General features: G+C 36.7%; 1 protein-coding gene across 1 annotated transcript; it reads left to right on the forward strand.

Annotated features, from left to right (window-relative positions):
• Positions 1 to 12,614: 12,614 nt before the first annotated feature.
• LOC111801535 (protein kinase PINOID) lies at positions 12,615 to 15,381 on the forward strand. Its single transcript, XM_023685557.2, has 2 exons — positions 12,615 to 13,680; positions 14,353 to 15,381. The coding sequence occupies exons 1-2, from the start codon at positions 13,088 to 13,090 to the stop codon at positions 15,155 to 15,157; spliced, it is 1,398 nt and encodes a 465-aa protein (XP_023541325.2). The 5' UTR covers positions 12,615 to 13,087; the 3' UTR covers positions 15,158 to 15,381.
• The last annotated feature ends 3,188 nt before the right edge of the window (positions 15,382 to 18,569 follow it).

The following is an 18,569-nucleotide window of genomic DNA, read 5'->3' on the forward strand; positions in this document are numbered from 1 at the left end:
GAAAAAACACAGAAAAAACATCATTATACAATTATCCTTAAACTTTTATACTTTTGTCTCAAAAAAAGGTCGTTCTTCAAAAAAAAAATCTCAAAAATATCTTTATAATTAGTTTGAGTTGAAACCGTTAATTTATTTCAAAAATACCCTCAAAATCGTGTATTTTACATATACATACGATTGAGTCCTTGGATTTTCGAAACAGTGTAAAGAGAGGTGCTTCGGATCATTACTATTTGACTCGAGCCTGCTCTAAAAAAGTCGAGGCATTTCGAATTGTTTGTTGACATAAAGAAAACCTCTGAAATTATTTCAACGTTGGACCTTGGATCAAAAGAAGATAACCCTAAAAAAAAGTTTCATTAATATCTTTAATTTTTTAAAAAAAAATTAAAAAATAACTTTACGTTAAAATATCTCCTAAAATTTTAAAGTAGCATTAAAACTCTTTACCTTTCGTAAAAAAATTCAAAAAAAAAAAAAAATCATCGTTAATATATGTACAAAAACAGTCTAGTAGATTATTCGGGTAAATTTTTTAATTTTTAATAAATTTTCTTTAAGGAATTAAATAAATGATACATTTCACCAACTAATAAATAAATATACCTAAAAGGAATTAAATAAATATTATTAATGCAATTTGAATATTTATTTATACAATATTTTTTAAAGTGACAATATTTTTATTTTGAATTATGCTTTAATTATCGTGAAATCAAATTATATTTTTAAATATAAAAAAAATAAAAGAAAATAAAATAATGGGAATCATTTGAGGGATAGGGCTACTTGTCTCTCACCAAAAGGTCAATGGGTCTAAGTTAATAAATTGGGCTCAATTTTTTTTTTTTTTTTTAATGATTTGTTGATGTATTTTATAATTATATATATATATTAGATCACTTGTCACAATCATACTCTTGATGACAGTGGACTTGCGATTGTGCGACACTCATTTTCTAACGACAAGTGAGCTAAGTCAATTCGTTCTTACGTCGCCTACGGTCAAGCGACGTATGCTCGAGCCTCTGGCCTCGATTTAAGAGAAGGTTTTAGAAATCGAGGGTAGAGAGAGATTTTCGAAAGAGACGTTATATAAGCAAGTAAGAGAATAACAACAACGGCTACAACATATAACCTTGGGTAGGGATATATATATATATATCCACCCATCTTCATTCAATCGATATGGGATCCTTATTCCTTCTATAATTAAGAAGAATCTTATTTGTTTAACCGGCAACTACACTCCCTTTTGTAATGCATACTGGTAAGACTGATAGACTGTCATTCTATCCCTTTCCTTGTCTTGAAAGTGAAAGAGCGTATATGATGGTTATGAATGATTGATCCCACAACGTTTTATTTAACAAGCCATACAGTAGAGTAGTCAGGTTATATGAAAACAGACCATGATATAGACAAGGAGCTAGATCGTGATAAGGGCTCAACTTAAAGTAAGCTATCTTGTTCGTACCCCATACCTCTGGGCTACTTCACTGCTCAGCCGGCTAAGAGTCGGGTTGAGTTGATTTTAGGAGAAATGGGTATAACTGTTATAGATTGGGATATATATTCTATATCGATATATATATTCTTATAGTTTTAGATTAAAAAATATTATTCAATTTAAATTTTTTTTATTAATACCTCTCAAAATTTTAAAAAATTATAAAATATTCTTACGTCTTTAGAAAATATGCATGAAATTTTAAAAGTGGTATTAATAATTATAAAAAAAAATCTTACTGTTAATATATGAATAAAAATTGTTTATTTCCATCTTATAAATTATCTACGAGCTTTTTAAATTTTTTTTTCTAAACATTTAAAGGTACTAATTTTTATTTCGAAAGTTTATGAATATTTTTTAAACGTGTTACGAACCATAAGAGTATTTTTTAAACTTTTTATAAATATTTATTATTCGAAAAGATGAAAAACAGGTATGAATCCAACATATAAGATCCAACTTTGAATATAAATGTGAAAATCCCTTTGTATTTGTCAAACATTATATGAACTTTGGTTTTGATGCCTAAATTTTTTATGGGTTTTGAATTTGTGGTTCATTTTCTTCTTCAAGTTCCAATGAAAGTTAATCCATGTGGGTGTGTAATCTTTAAGTATACTTATAGTTAGTCAACTCTAATCAATTATCTAGAATAATTAAATATCTCGGGAAGCATACGACGTTTGAGTAAAAGAGGAATACACGGAGGAACTAAAACTATATTCGAATGAGAATGATCTTAAGTATACGATAGTTATAAAATATTTAAAAGAATTGATAGTTACTATCGATTTTAATAAGGTATAGGTTCTTTTTTGATAACTCAGTGTAATAGTCTAAGCCCATCGCTATATTGTTTGATTTGGTTCGTTATGTATCATTGTCAGCCTCACGAGCCTCACGGTTTTAAAACGGTGTATTAGGGAGATGTTTCCACACCCTTATCTTCATTCTCCTATCTAACCGATGTGGGATCTTACAATCTACCCTCTTGGTCGCCCGCGTTCTTGGTGGCACACTGCCTAGTATCTAGCTCTAATATCATTCATAACAGCTCAAACTCATTGCTAGTAGATATTATCCACTTTGCCCGGTTACGTGTTGTCGTCAGTCTCACAGTTTTGAAACGCGTGTACTAGGGAGAGGTTTCCACACCCTTATAAGGAAATGCATTGTTCCCCTCTCCAACCGTGAGATCTTACAATCCACCCCATTAGGGGCTCAACGTCCACGTTGGCACACCACTCAGTGTCTGACTTTGATACCATTTGTAACAGCCCAAAACCACCGCTAGAAGATATCGTCCGCTTTGATCCCTTACGTATTGTCATTAGCCTCATGGTTTTAAAATGCGTGTATTAGGGAGAGATTTCCACACCCCTTAAAGAAATGTTTCGCTCCCCTCTCCAACTGATGTGAGATCTCACACTCAATCATAGGAGTTCGAAAGTTAAGTATAGAGTAATCTTATGTTGACTGAGCTCCAGAGAATCTTTCAAAGAAACATGTGAGTGAGGACAAAACATGATAAAACGACGTGCATGGAAGCTATTTCAAGACAAATAGGTAACATGGTCAAGTCATAGGAGCGTGTGAGTCAGAACAAAACAACCCTTTGACAAAGAATTCTCGATGCGAAAACACAGAGACAAAAGGCTGATATTTGAATAGAAAAAATAGTGGATCTGCAGGATCCCAAATGAATTGGCTTATTCGAAAAAAGTCTTGTTCGTTGGAAGATCTATCTCGTGTCTGGTACTACACAGTTCCACTTTGCAAGAACTTCGAATCATTCTCTTCATCAGAAATGATCCGCTTGCCCCGAAATGACCTAACCCAATAGGGAAATCCCAATTCATTAGGTCTTTCGATACAATCAAATAGAAGGCCCCAAGGACGCTAGAGCAAGGACGAATGTAAAAGTAGTTAAACACAACTAAATAACATGAAAATATCGGAACTATCAAGTATCAAATTTTAAATTCAGTTCAACATCAAGAACTGAAATTCCCGGTCGAAACCTTACGATTAATTAATTATATTATATTATATATTATAAAAAGGTATTTAAAGCATAACTTGGAGCGGACACAAAGACAAGCAATGTGAAGAGCTTTGGGGACACAAGGCATATGCTATATTTTTCATGGTACCAAGAAAAACAACTCAGATTCCTTCCCTTCCAATAAATAAATAAATAAATAAATGTAATTACAATAAATAGAAAAATTGTTGTATTTTTAAAATTTAATTATTAAAATAACCTAATAATATATAATATTTACAACAAAACTTATGGTTTATTATTTTTAAATAAAAGAAATTAATTTAAAAATTGATTGAAAATAAAAATAAAGGTTTTATTATGATGTCTTAGTGTACCAAAAAATATATATATATAATAATAAGAGTTGGGTAGGGATTTAATATTCAAAGTTAGATGACATGATTTTCAACTACAAAACTATATAATAGTAAATATAATATAAGGTTTTAAATGTATAAATGTGACAAATTCTGCCTAGGTGTCTGCCTATCAAAACACCGGGAATATTGGCTCTCTGTTTTTATTTTTTATTTTATTTTTTATTTTTTGGGATTTTTCTAATTTGACAAAAGCTCTACAAAACCTTTAATTAATTAATTAATTAATTAATTATGTTGTTCCCTTGATTATATAGTACGTAGACATTGGCATTTCCAAGGTTTCTAGAGAAGGCATTTTTAGGCTATTTTCTAAAATATTTTTATTTTATTAAATAAATAAAACATGCCTTCTTCTCATTGGTATATATTATTAATTGATGATATAATGAGTTTAGAAATTATTTTAATTAATTGTTGTTTTTTAACCAGATATGTTGAAAGGACTCGCGTTGGTTTGTAGGGATAATTTTCACTCTAAGAAGCTAGGAGTAAATAAGATGATTATGTCATAGGGAACGAGGGGAATGTTGGGACTATTGGGTGTAGAATCAAGATTTTGAATCATGGGTATAGATTGTTATAAATGATATAGAGTGGTAACTCTCTCAGTAAGATGTGGTTCAAGGACGGACCAAGGTAGAAACTGGTGGACATGTGACACCCGAAAAATGACTTGTGTTAATCCCCGTTGGGACCCAACGTCCTTGTCTTGTATCTACCCCCCTTCGACGAACAGCGAGAAGACACCCTTATAAAGGGTGTTTTGTTCTCTTACCCAACCAATGTGGGACATCATAATCCACCCCCCTTCGGGGCCCAGCGTCCTTACTGGCACACCGCCTCGTGTCTACCACCTTCGGCGAACAGCCAGAAGACACCCTTATAAAGGGTATTTTGTTCTCCTCCCCAACCAATGTGGGACATCACAATCCATCCCCTTTCGAGACCTAGCGTCCGTCCTTACTGGCACACCGCCTCGTGTCTACCATCCTTCGGCGAACAACGAGAAGGCTGGCACATAGACACCCTTATAAAGGGTGTTTTGTTCTCCTCCCCAACCAATGTGGGACATCACAATCCACCCCCCTTCGGGGCCCAGCGTCCTTACTGGCACACCGCCTCGTGTCTACTCCCCTTCGACGAACAGCGAGAAGACACCCTTATAAAGGGTGTTTTGTTTTCCTTCCCAATCAATGTGGGACATCACAATCTATCCCCCTTCGGGGCCTAGCGTCCTTACTAGCACACCACCTCGTGACTACCCTCCTTCTGCGAACAACGAGAAGGCTTGCACATCGTCCGGTGTTTGGCTCTAATACCATTTGTAACGGTCCAGATCCACCGCTAGCAGATATTGTCTTTTTTGGGGTTTCCCTTTCGGGCTTCCCCTCAAGGAAAGGTTTCCACACTCTTAAGGGTGTTTTGTTCTCCTCCCCAACCAATGTGGGACATCATAGTCGGTATAGTCTACCCTCTAAGAAGTGAGGAGTTAATTTAGATTTTGAATATATTAATGATGTTTTATGGGATTTGGATGACCAATAATTGTTGTCATTTTGTATCATTGTACACATACCAAAAAAAAAAAATGGCAACAATAGTAACAAAATTTCTTGTGGTTTGTGCTTAATTACCCTAAGTTTGAGGGTTCATAAAGCTTTTGGTCCTACTTAGATGATATGTTCTTTGACAATTCTTGTCAATACCTCACCCTATCATATTTTGTTTGCTTTCTAGTTTTTGAAACTAACGCTATCCATTGAAAAAATTGATCAAAAGAATTAAAATATTGACCTTTGCATTATTGGCTTTTGAATGGTCAAATTATATCAAGCTAGATCTAGAATTTCACTTTTTGATTAATATAATGGTGAGATCTACATCAGTTGGGGAGGAGGACGAAACATTCTTTATAAGGGTGTGGAAACCTCTCTCTAGCAGACGCGTTTTAAAAACCTCGAGGGGAAGCTCGAAAGAGAAAGCAAAAGAGACCAATATCTGCTAGTGGTGGGCTTGAACTGTTACAAATGGTATCAGAGCTAAACATTGGGCGATGTGCCAGCGAGGAGGTTGAGCCCCGAAGGGGGGTAGACACGAGGTAGTGTGCCAACAAAAATGCTGGACCCCAAAGGGGTGGATAGTGAGATCCCACATCAGTTGGGGAGGAGAACAAAACATTCTTTATAATGGTGTGGAAACTTCTCTCTAGCAGACGCGTTTTAAAAACCTCGAGGAGAAGCTCGAAAGAGAAAGCAAAAAAAGGCAATATCTGCTAGTAGTGGGCTTGGACCGTTACAAATGGTATCAAAGCCAAACATTGGGCGATGTGCTATCAAGGAGGTTAAGCCCCAAAAGGGGTAGACACGAGATGGTGTGCCAACAAGAATGCTGGGCCCCAAAGGGGGTGGATTGTGAGATCCCGCATCGGTTAGGGAGGAGAACGAAACATTCTTTATAAGGTTTGCCTCTCCCTAGCATATGCATTTTAAAAATCTTGAGGGGAAGCTCGAAAGGAAAAACCCAAAGAAGACAATATCCGCTAACGGTTGGCTAGGGTTGTTACAATAATTGAAAGACAATATTATTGAATTGTTTAGATTATCCAACTTCACAACACGAACCCACCACCACTAAGAACGTTAACGATCATATCATGACAACTAAGCTAACAACCACTGTTCTTGAACATTAGCTCGGTGAGATGTGCTTTAACTTCAAACAGACATAGCAACATGCACGTAAAGCCTTGTAACTCTCATGCATCCGTCTCAACTCAATAGAGACTTTTTTTAACCACATACGACATTATCATACATCTACTTAAAGAAACTTTCAATCAATAACGTGGGCCACGAAAAAGACTTGACCTAATTAGACACGTATAGCCTAATTCTCTAACTTACAATACTACATTAGGCTTAGACGATAAGGAGACATAATGCAGGAAACGTCTATTCTTCCTTGCTAGAAACAAAGTACACGACTATAACTTTATGTTCTTGCTATTTACCGTAACTTTACAAAATCAAGTACGACGCTTGTATCAAACACATTTATGGCATTACCTAAAGTTGGTCTTGGACAATATTTCTTTATCATACAATTGAATGGAAGGTATAGAATGGGCATTTGCTTGATGAATATAAACCAAACAAGACCATCAAATAAGGTTAGGTTTGATGAGTTAACCATAGTAGGGAGTTAAGTTAGCCAAGGGCATGTAGGTAAATAGTGAAAGTTTCGTGACATGTCATGTAAGTACGGTTGTGTTTCGTCACGTGGCTGTCTCCTGATGAACCATAAATTCCCATATGATATGGTCATGTTACCTACTTCTTGCTTTTTAAGAGTAAAGATTGTCAGTACAAACAAAACATGTTTAACTATGAAGTTTTTATGATTGAGCCACTGAAAAAAAAATGCACCTTGTTGGTATAGCTAATAACTTTCTTGAATGTGGTTTTGGTTCATTCATATACTCCTCATTTACTCGAGTGTCACAGAAGCACAAATTTAACTATTCTCACAATCCACCTCCCTTCGGGGCCCAACGTCCTTGCTGGCACTCTTTCCTTTCTCTAGTCGATGTGGGATCCCTACCAAATCCACCTCCCCTTCGGGGCCCAGTGTTTTTACTGGCACACCTCCTCGTGTATACCTCCTTCGGGGAATAACCTCCTTCCTCGTTGGTACTTGTTCCTTTCTCCAATTGGTGTGGAATCCCTACCAAATCCACCCCCCCCCCTTCGAGGCCCAGTGTCCTTACTGGCACACCGCCTCGTGTCTACCCCCTTCGGGAAACAACCTCCTTCCTCGTTGGCACTTGTTCCTTTCTCCAATCGATGTGGGATCCCCACCAAATCCACCCCCCTTCGGGGCCCAATGTTCTTACTTGCATACTGTCTCGTGTCTACCCCCTTTGGGGAACAACCTCCTTCCTTGTTGGCACTTGTAACTTTCTCCAATCGATGTGGGATCCCCACCAAATCCACCCCCCTTCGGGACCCAGTGTCCTTACTGGCACACCGCCTCGTGTCTACCCACTTTGGGGGAACAACCTCCTTCCTCGTCAGCACTCGTTCCTTTCTCCAATCAATGTGGGATCCCCACCAAATCCACCCCCACTTCGGGGCCTAGTGTCCTTACTAGCACACCTCCTTGTGTCTATCCCGTTCGGGGAACAACCTCCTTCCTTGTTGGCACATAGTCTAGTGTTTAGCTCTGATACCATTTGTAACGATCGAGATCCACTGCTAGCAGATATTGTTCTCTTTGGGCTTTCCCTTTCGAGCTTCCCCTCATGACTTTAAAACACGTCTACTAGAGAAAGATTTCCACATCATTGTAAAGGGTGTTTCGTTCTCCTCTCCGACCAATATAGGATTCTCACGATAAAAACCTATTAAATTTCATCCACTCGAATAGATTTTATCAAAATCTTTTTGTCGAAATAAATGTATGGTTTAAAATTAAGCATTGTGAGAAACCATTGGTTATGTAGGAAGAAAGAGGAAAGGTATTATTCTATCTCTCTTCCAAGATATTTTGGTCCACAAATTAGGGTTTTTCTCAACATATTACTTTTTCCCTTTTTTTTCTCTTTAAAAAATTAAATATTAAATAAAAACATGATATCATATTTATTGCGTCACATTTTAAAATTTACAAAAAAACCCACAAAATCCATATTGAATATTATATAGTTTTTTTTTATAATAGTATATATATATTTTTTGTCAATTTCATAATTTTTTAAATGGAATTAATGGGACTTTTAGTTATTGGGGGAACAAAATCTGTCTATTTTGTGGAATCAGATGCTAATTAAATTATAATTTCTACAAAAATATCTTTATCAAAATGTACAATTTAATTACTTGAAAAAAAAAAAGGGAATCCAACTAATTTTGTTCTTTTTTATTGTTTTTTTTTATTTCTCCTTTCGATTGTGAGAGTCCCACATCAGCTGGAGAGGAGAACGAAACACCCTTCTATAAGGGTGAAACCTTCCCCTAGCATATGTGTTTTAAAGCCTTGAGGGGAAGCTGGAAAAGTCCAAACAGGACAATATCTGCTAGCGGTGGGCTAGACACTGGACTATGTGCCAGTGAGGAGGCTCTTCCCCAAAGAGTGGTAGACACAGGACGATATGCTAGTAAGGACGCTGGCCCAAAAAATGGGTGGATTTGGCGGGATCCTGGTTGGGGAGGAGAACGAAACACCCTTTATAAGGGTACCCTTGAGGGGAAGCCCGAAAATTTACGTGGTAAAGCATATTGAACATGGTTGAGTTATGAATGTTTGGGTTGAAAGAATTTACCACTCGAAACAATTGAGTTGAGCCTACAAAATTTTCTAACACAATTAAACTCAACCTACGAACATCTTTAGCTCTTTCGTTGTATAATTGGTAAAGTTAGACAAAAAGGACAAAATCAAGTTAAAAAGAAAATTCATAGGTGAAATTAATAGGAAAAAGCCAAATACGTAATAAATTCAGGATAACACAAAAGGACGAGGTCAGGAGAAGCCAGCAAAGCTCATCGAGCACCCAAATGTTTTGAAGTGACTTCCTTCTTCTTTCTCTTTGTAATTAGAGATGTCAACGGGGCGTGGCGGGGACGAGGAGCCTTTTCGGTCTCCATCCCCTCCACTTATGTCATTCTCCCTCCGAGCGAAATTTTCCATTTATTTTTTGCGGTGATCTAGGCAGAGATTCCTCACAGGGAATTGGTGAGGACGGAAATTTCTCCCAATTTATTATATTTTTTTTTTTAAAAAATAGTCATTTTAAAGAAATTATTTAACGTATACACTTTGGTAAATATAAAAAACATTTGCTATTACACAAATCAAACAAATGAAAGCAAGACATTAAACCCACCCGAGGTTGGAAGACAAAGCATATGAAACTTGAAAATAGAACTGAAAAAGTCTTTGTTTGAAGTGGAGCGGGGACGAAGCAAATCGAGGTATTGGGCAGGGACGGGAGTGAGTCAAGGAATTGGGTGGAGAAAGGGACGGGGAATATAATTCTTGTCCCCGACCCATTTATCTAACAGATAGAAATCTCTCCTCATTCTCTCATATATTTCTCGTTCAAACGAAAAATCTTCATCTCATGGGACCCGCTCAATAAGTAATTAGACATCTCTATTTGTAATATACATAAATTTTTAGATCTAAGTTGATTCATCAAATAGTTGCCTTCAAACTTGATTAGTGACACTATTCACTACAATAAATAATGAATATGATAGCATACGAAAAATGCTATTGTAGACTTTTTATAGCATTTTTCGTACGTCGTGATAGCCTATGTTATTAAAATTGCTCTCATTTGGATGTCGTTTCGATTCATTCAAGTACCTCTCATTTACTCGAGTGTTAGGTTGAACGACACTGTGACCTATATAGGTCACGACCTTATGTATTTATAGATGTGTATAATGAGGATTACATTGTAACAAACCAAGAAATCATAGATTCTCCTCGATTCATGGTAAGAAACAAGTAAAACAGTAGATCATCTTACTATGTACAGATATGATCTATTCTACAACACCTCTTATTTACTCGAGTGTCGAGCTAAACCCAAATAAATTATTTTTTCAATTTTACATAGAAACCGACCCGACCTAATGACACGATGACATATAAGAAAAACGAAAATAATATATCTAATTAATCCATTATTAAACCTACAAAATTTAACCATCAAATTTAAAAAGAAAAAAAATGAAAAAAAATGAAAACACTTGCACCTACCAATCTTGTCCATGTTACTTATTGGAATACACTTAATTAGGGTGTTGAGATCCAAACTTATTAATTCCACTTTTGCCCCTACAACAAGCTTATGCATGTTTCTTATGTCCCTACTTATTTTTAATCATAATTTTAATTTTAATTTTAATTTAGTCACATCCGTATAATAATGTTTTCAAACCCTAGGAGGCTTTCTTAATTAAGTATGTTTTTAGTCCTAATCCATCTTAATCAATCGTTTAATTAAATTTGATTTAAGAACTCGAACCGGTTGAATAGATGATCGTAAATAATGAACCAAATTATTTTATTGAGAAGTTGAGAAATCTTTAAATTGGAGGGTATTTTTGTAATTTTAGCATTTGTTTTCAATTTTTTCAGGGGTGTACATTCATTCCGACAACCCGGACCAACCCAACCCGAACTATAAGAGTGGGGTTGGGTTCATTTTTATTGAGAAGTTGAGAAAACTTTTAAATTGGAGGGTATTTTTGTAATTTTAGCATTTGTTTTCAATTTTTTTCAAGGGTGTACATTCATCCCGACAACCCGGACCAACCCAACCCGAACTATAAGGATTGGGTCGGGTTCATTTTTATTTTATTGAGAAGTTGAGAAATCTTTAAATTGGAGGGTATTTTTGTAATTTTAGCATTTGTTTTCAATTTTTTTCAGGGGCGTTCATCTTGACAATCCGGACCAACCCAACTCAAACTATAAGGGTTGGGTCGGATTCATTTTTCTGAACTCAAATTGACTCAGTTCTGTTTCGGGTTCATGAGATAAAACTCTCGGATTGACTTTCATCCAACAATAGAGATAGTATTCCTTAATTATAAACATTAACTGATCGGGGACTTCATCAACAATTATCGAGTCTTTTGACTAATCTTTTTATTTATTGCAAAAGAAAAAAAAAATTGTAAAAAAAAATTCAGAAACAAATGGCATAATAAATAGAGGTCACGTCTCATTTAATTCAATTAAACCACGACAAAAATTTGAGTGCCATTCTACTATTTAATATATATTCTTTTTCCAACATAAATAAAATATCCATTAATCTATACATATAAATTAGAAATTTAATATTCTAATTTATTATTACTAATTATAAATAAAAATTTTACAATTTTATTCTCATAAAATTTAAATTTAATATACTTTATTTATTCTTTTTCGGGATTGGGCAGAGATGGAGAAATCTTTCTCATTCTTATTTAATTTCCGTATGTACGAAAATTTTCATTTATTTTTGTGGGGATCGGGATGCTGATTTTCCACTCTCTCGGTTATGATTAGAGAGGTTTATTAGGCAGGGACGGGGAAGTCTTTCTCATTCCTGCCTCCACCTCCTATTTAATTCTTGTATGTGGTTATTCTCCACTCACTCTCACATTCTCAGAAATTATCTACTTCGTTTAAGACGGGACTCCACGGATTATAATTGAGTATATAAGTTCGATTAAGGTTAGAGATGTCTATTGGGCAGGACAGGGACGGTGGGACGGAAAAGTCTTCCTCATTCCTGTCCCCACCTCCTATCTAATTTCGGTCGGTACGAAATTTCTAGTTTATTTTTGTGGAGATCGGGATGGTGATTCCCCACTCTCTTGATTATGAGTAGAGATGTCTATTCGGCAGGGACGAGGAAGTCTTTCTCATTCCCGTCCCTGCTTCCTATTTAATTCCCGTCTTTTCAAAATTTCTTTTTTATCGGATGGTGATTCAACACGCTATTTGATCAGAAATTATCTACTTTGTTCAAGACGGGACTTGATAGATTATATGAACATGTTGGTAAAGTAAACTATGGTTAAAAGGGGGATTTGAAGTTTTAACCATGGTTAGGAATCAAAGCGTCCGTACACCTAAGCATAAATACCCACACAGCTACTTCTCGCGCTTCCATCGCTCATTTTAGTTTAATTTTCTCTCTCTAAAATAGGTTCTGTGTGAATCAGAGAGAGAAAGAAGAAAGCGGCAGAGACAACTTCCCTTCTTCTTCTTCTTCTTCTTCTTCTTCCGTATTCTCTTTCTTCTGCAACAAGAACAGACCTCTTTCTTCTGCTACACAAACCCTAATTTTCAGCTCCGATCGAAATTAAAGCCTGCAATCTCTGATTCCGCTTCACGACAAGAAATACTCTCAACTGTTCTTCCTCATCCTAACCAAACCAAACTAATCCTGTTCTCTTCTTCCTTCTGGTATCTGATTCGAATGCCATAGAACAACTTCGATTCATTGTTTCTGTTTTGATTCTGTAATTTTTTCGGCCGATTTTTGTAAGCGCACAGTGTTTTTTTAGATTCCGTTCATTCTTGCCGCCTTGTTTCAACGTTCTGTGATTTTTTGGGGATTTTTTTTAATATAAGATGTTAGAAGAGCTCGCTCGAGGATCAGACGCGGAGTTAGGTTACGAAGCAGCTGTTAATTCGAATTCGAGTCAGAACTCTATGAGTAGTGAAAGTTGTAGTAGCTTCAGTCGTCTCTCGTTTGATGCTGCGGTTGATTTTCCTACCTCCCGATTCTCGCCGGGGAGTCTCGATTTGAAGCCTCATCGATCGTCTGATTTCGCTTACTCCGCCATTCGTCGACGGAAATCCAAGCTTACTTTCCGTGATTTTCGGCTTCTTCGTCGCATCGGCGCTGGCGACATTGGTACGGTTTATCTATGCCAGTTGCGGAAATTGACCGACGGTGGCTATGACGATGAAGATGACGATTCGTGTTTGTACGCAATGAAAGTGGTGGATAAAGAAGCGTTGGAATTGAAGAAGAAGGTGCAGAGGGCGGAAATGGAGAGAAAAATATTGAAGATGCTCGATCATCCGTTTTTGCCTACTCTTTACGCTGAGTTTGAGGCGTCTCATTTCTCTTGCATCGTCATGGAGTTCTGTTCCGGCGGTGACTTGCATTCTCTCCGCCATAGACAGCCGCGTAAACGCTTCTCTCTCAGCTCCGCAAGGTAATTCATGTCCATAAAAACAAAATCGTATATGCTAAAATTCATCACTGCAAATACTGAGATACCATGTAGATTCTTGGAAAGCTGTAACTCTTCTGGAACGATTGAAAACAATCATCCTCTCTGTATGAAATTGAAAAGATAATATGCAACATGTACATAATTAATTTTGCAGTTTTCAGTATATTTTTTGTTTGCTTGTGATGTGAAACCTGAGATGTTACAATCTTGTCTGCTTTAGCTTTCTGTGATGTCTCCTTCAATGGAAATTATTATTTCTTTATTCCTTTTTTTTATTTATAAAATCACTCTGCTCTGCAGACGAAATTGCTCGGATATCTTCTGACTTTGCCGCATTCTTTTGCTAATATTTAAAACAATTTCCATTTTCATTGAGTGTGGGCTCGATTATATTATCCTCTGGTTTTCTCTTCTTGATCAGGATTATTTTACTTCTGTTCTTGTTCAAGCAATTACTGCAACATGAACTGTGAATATATATATATACATCTATATATTAGTTTTGTATTATGGTGTTGCTTGCTTTATGTACAAGCAAAATCTCTGTACTGCAATACAATATTATAGAACAAAATACCCAAAAACTGAGAAACCTGAATTTCTTATCCTGTAATTTGGTGATTTATCTGTAATGTTATGCTTAATTTTCAGGTTTTATGCTGCTGAAGTTCTCGTTGCTTTAGAGTACCTTCACATGCTTGGAATCATCTACAGAGACCTTAAGCCGGAGAATGTCCTTGTCCGATCGGACGGTCACATCATGCTGTCGGATTTCGATCTATCTCTCTGCTCCGACGCCACTCCGGCTGTTGAATCGCCGGATTCCTCCCCAAATCCTGCATTCCCTGATGCGATGGCGTCCCCCAAAACCAACACTGCATCCACCGCCTCCGCCGCTACTACCAGCCCTTTTTCCTGCTTCTACAATCGGCTTTTCCGGTCACGGAAGGTCCAAACCCTGACCCCGAACTGGCTCTTCGTTGCTGAACCCGTCTCTGCTCGGTCCTGCTCCTTTGTCGGTACTCACGAGTATGTCTCGCCGGAAGTTGCCGCTGGCGGGTCACACGGCAACGCTGTTGACTGGTGGGCTTTTGGCGTATTTCTCTATGAGTTGATCTTCGGCCGGACGCCGTTTGCAGCTTCATCCAATGATACAACGCTAAGAAACATCATTAAGAAGCCGTTGACGTTTCCGACCGCCGAGACATCCGGCGCGCTTGAGCACCACGCGCGGGATCTAATATCCGGTTTGCTCAACAAGGACCCGACCCGGAGATTGGGTTCAAAACGCGGGTCTGCCGACATTAAGAAGCATCCATTCTTCAAAGGCCTTAACTTCGCTCTCATTCGGTCTCTCACGCCGCCAGAGGTCCCCGGCGTACGACGGCGGAAGGCGACGCCGGTGGCCAAATCCATGGAAAAGGCAGCTGATTCGGGCGGGTTCGATTACTTCTGAATTAATCAACGGCGGGATCCAACGCCTCGTGGCGCAACCTAACTTCCGTATTTTGTCACCGGCAGATTACGATCAAAGCGTGTATATATTCGATCTGCTCCTATTTTCCACCTCTTCTAATCGACTTTGAGATTTTTTTTTTTTTAATAATGTAATTTTAATAAATGAAAGCAAATACAATGTAGTTGCAAAAGTATTGTATAAGATAGGGTGCTTAATCTAAATCGTTTAAATGAACCATTTTAAGGTAACATATTTGTTAAAAATGAGTAAAATTTTTTTTTTTTATTAATTATTATATAAATTGATTTTCAATTTATGATATCATATTTATCTAATTTCAAATGGGCTTATATTTTCACCTAATTTAGTACTCATTATTAACAGAGTTTGAGATGAATAAAATAACAGTTTGAATCAAAACTTCAGATTAAGCAATGGTATGTTGATGAGTTTGTTATAAGAGATTATGTGAAAGTTTAATATCAAATTTGAACTAATTGATTGATGACAAGCATGTTGAATCATAGTATGCTCGTTTTTTAAGATTATCTTGAAACGAGTCTCAAATTCAATGAAACTGAAATCGATTACCATACTATGTTCTATCAATAATGTATTGATGTATGATATGTTTTTGTTGCGTCCTTATCGATAATATATCGATACATGATATGTTTTTGTTGTTATATGAGGACGATTAACTTGATAGGAGAGTTTCTTTCAAATGAAAAATCTTAAAAGTATACTTTTAAATTATTTTTGTTGTCGTAAATAGAGCATATTGAAGACTATTTGAAGCATTAACAAATTTTTTAATCTTTCGGTTGAGAACCACTAACAATCTTATAAAGCAATAACGGCCTTACTAACCCTACTCTCGAGAATGTGACGAAGGTGGGAGACAAATCGAGAAGCACTCGTATGCAGAGGCATTGATCTAGGTGAGTGATGATCGGTCTGGCCTGGTTCGACTGAACCGACTAGTCCGATCCAACCAAATCGACTTTGGTCAATTTTGTGTGATTTTTCTCGTTTTAACTCTGATCTTGCCCTGTTTTTGTTTATTCTCGTGATTTTTTCTCATCTTTAGGAGGATCTTGTAAAATTTTTGGATTTTCTAAGTACCCAAACCCGAGTATAAAGTATTGTTTATACAAGTAAATTACACCTCATAACTTCGGATTTAGTTATGTTTGTAGTATATATGAAAATATGATTTGAAAAACATGTTACAGAAATTTGAGGTTGAAATGAGTTTGACTTAATTTATGAAAAACTAGCCTCCAATCGTAAATTTGACCCAATTTTCGGGGTTCTGTATAACTAGAACTTATTTATGATCTATGATTGTACTCGAATTATTTAGGAATTTTCCAGTTAATTTCGTGTTAGTGAACCTGTCACAAATAATTGGGTCTGCTGTAGTATCTTGATAGTTGATTGAATTTTGTTCATGCGATTATATGGAGATGATTACTGATTCGCCAACTAGCCCCTAATCGTAAACCTAGCTCGATTGTCAGGGGTCAGATAGACAGAAAACTGGCTTATAAATTTATGATTGTATTTTATGGGGATTATTAGGGCGTTTGCCAGTTAATTTACCCGTAGTGAACCTATCATGAGTGGTAGGGGTTGTCACAATTTAGTGCAACTTATTTTAGTTTAAATTAGTTATGGAATATATGATATTCGTAATCTTCCGGAATATATTAGTAAGGAAATATATCTTAGATATCGTAATCAGTTGAATTTGAATAGTAGTATATTTTATTTTATTATGAGGATTTAGTTAGTTTATATTTTGTTGGTAGATATTATTTAGTATCTTGTATCCTATTTAAAGGTTGTGAATATCAATGAAGATTGAACATTTTGATCCCAATTCTTTTTCTAATTCTTAAATCGGTATTCTTTCGTTGAGTAATAATATTTTCATATCTATGCACACTTTTGAGTGGTAGATATTGCGTCAGTTGGTATCAGAGCCAAGTTGGTACGGTTTGATATTATTACTCAACGAGATGAATAGTGGGAGTGCTTCTATGGGTGTAGCTATGGAGAAGCTGGTTGGCAATAACTATAGTTATTGGAAGTTATGCATGGAAGCTTATCTACAAGGGCAAGATCTGTGGGATTTAATTGAAGGTGATGACACAGAAATTCCAGCCGATACTCCACAGAATGCAAAATTACGCCAACAATGGAAGATCAAATGCGGAAAAGCCTTGTTTACCTTGCGGACTTTGATTAGCAAGGAGTATATTGATCATGTTCGTGATTTAAAGTCACCAAAGCAAGTATGGGATACACTTCAAAAGTTGTTCACTAAGAAAAATACCGTTCGACTGCAATTTCTAGAGAATGAACTAGCTATGGTAACTCAAGGTAATTTTTCTGTTGAAGAATATTTTTTGAAAGTGAAAAATCTGTGTTCTGAAATTTCAGAATTAGATGCTGAGGAGCCAGTGAGTGAGGCTCGATTACGACGTTATCTTATTCGTGGATTACGAAAAGAGTTTATGCCCTTTGTTTCCTCAATACAAGGGTGGGCAAATCAACCTATGGTAATTGAATTGGAGAATCTTCTTTCCAATCAGGAAGCCTTGATTAAGCAAATGACTAGCAGCAACGAGTTTTCCCCAAAGTTAGAAGGTGTGTTGTATGTCAAAGATCAAAGGAGACAGAATTTTCACTTAAGGCCTTCATCTAGCAATGAGAATAAATTCAGAAGTGACGAGTCGTCAAAGAAGCCATTTAAAGCTTGTTACAGGTGTGGAAAACCAGGCCACTTTAAACGAGATTGTCAGGCGAAAGTGGTGTGTGATCATTGCGGAAAGCCAGGCCATATTAAACCAAATTGTCGAGTCAAGATGCAGGAATCAGAAGCAAATGCGGTACATGAAAATAAAAGTTCTCCCGATCCAATTTGGGAATATTGCTTAACCACTGAGGTTCTTGACCAGCCAACAAACGTGACTTCAGCCGTATATCAAGATGATGTCTCTACAGGTGATCAAAATTCTAATTCCACTACTTACGCTTCTGAGTTTGATTCTCTCCCAATTTCGCATCTGGACTCTCTCTTTTTCTCCGATTTCAATTCTATTGCCCCTGATGACCCTTCTGTTTACTCCACGGCCTTGGATCTGAGATTCGACGAAAATGAAGTTGTCGAGCTAACGTTTGACGATCTTGACGGTCTTTACCTCCCCTCTGAGACTGACGATTTTCTCATCTTGGAGAATTTAGATCAAACTACCAATTCGCAGGATTCGGCTACTGATGCTCCGCCCCAGTCTGACCCAGAAATAGCTGCACTGCTTGATGATGATGATTTATCACGATTTGGTTCTGATGTTGAGGACTTGGAGGAGGATTTCGTAGTTCAGGTAAATTTATGTGAAGA

The sequence above is a fragment of the Cucurbita pepo genome, chromosome 9 (assembly GCF_057944985.1).
Source record: "Cucurbita pepo subsp. pepo isolate OVF chromosome 9, ASM5794498v1, whole genome shotgun sequence".
Classification (NCBI taxonomy): domain Eukaryota; kingdom Viridiplantae; phylum Streptophyta; class Magnoliopsida; order Cucurbitales; family Cucurbitaceae; genus Cucurbita; species Cucurbita pepo.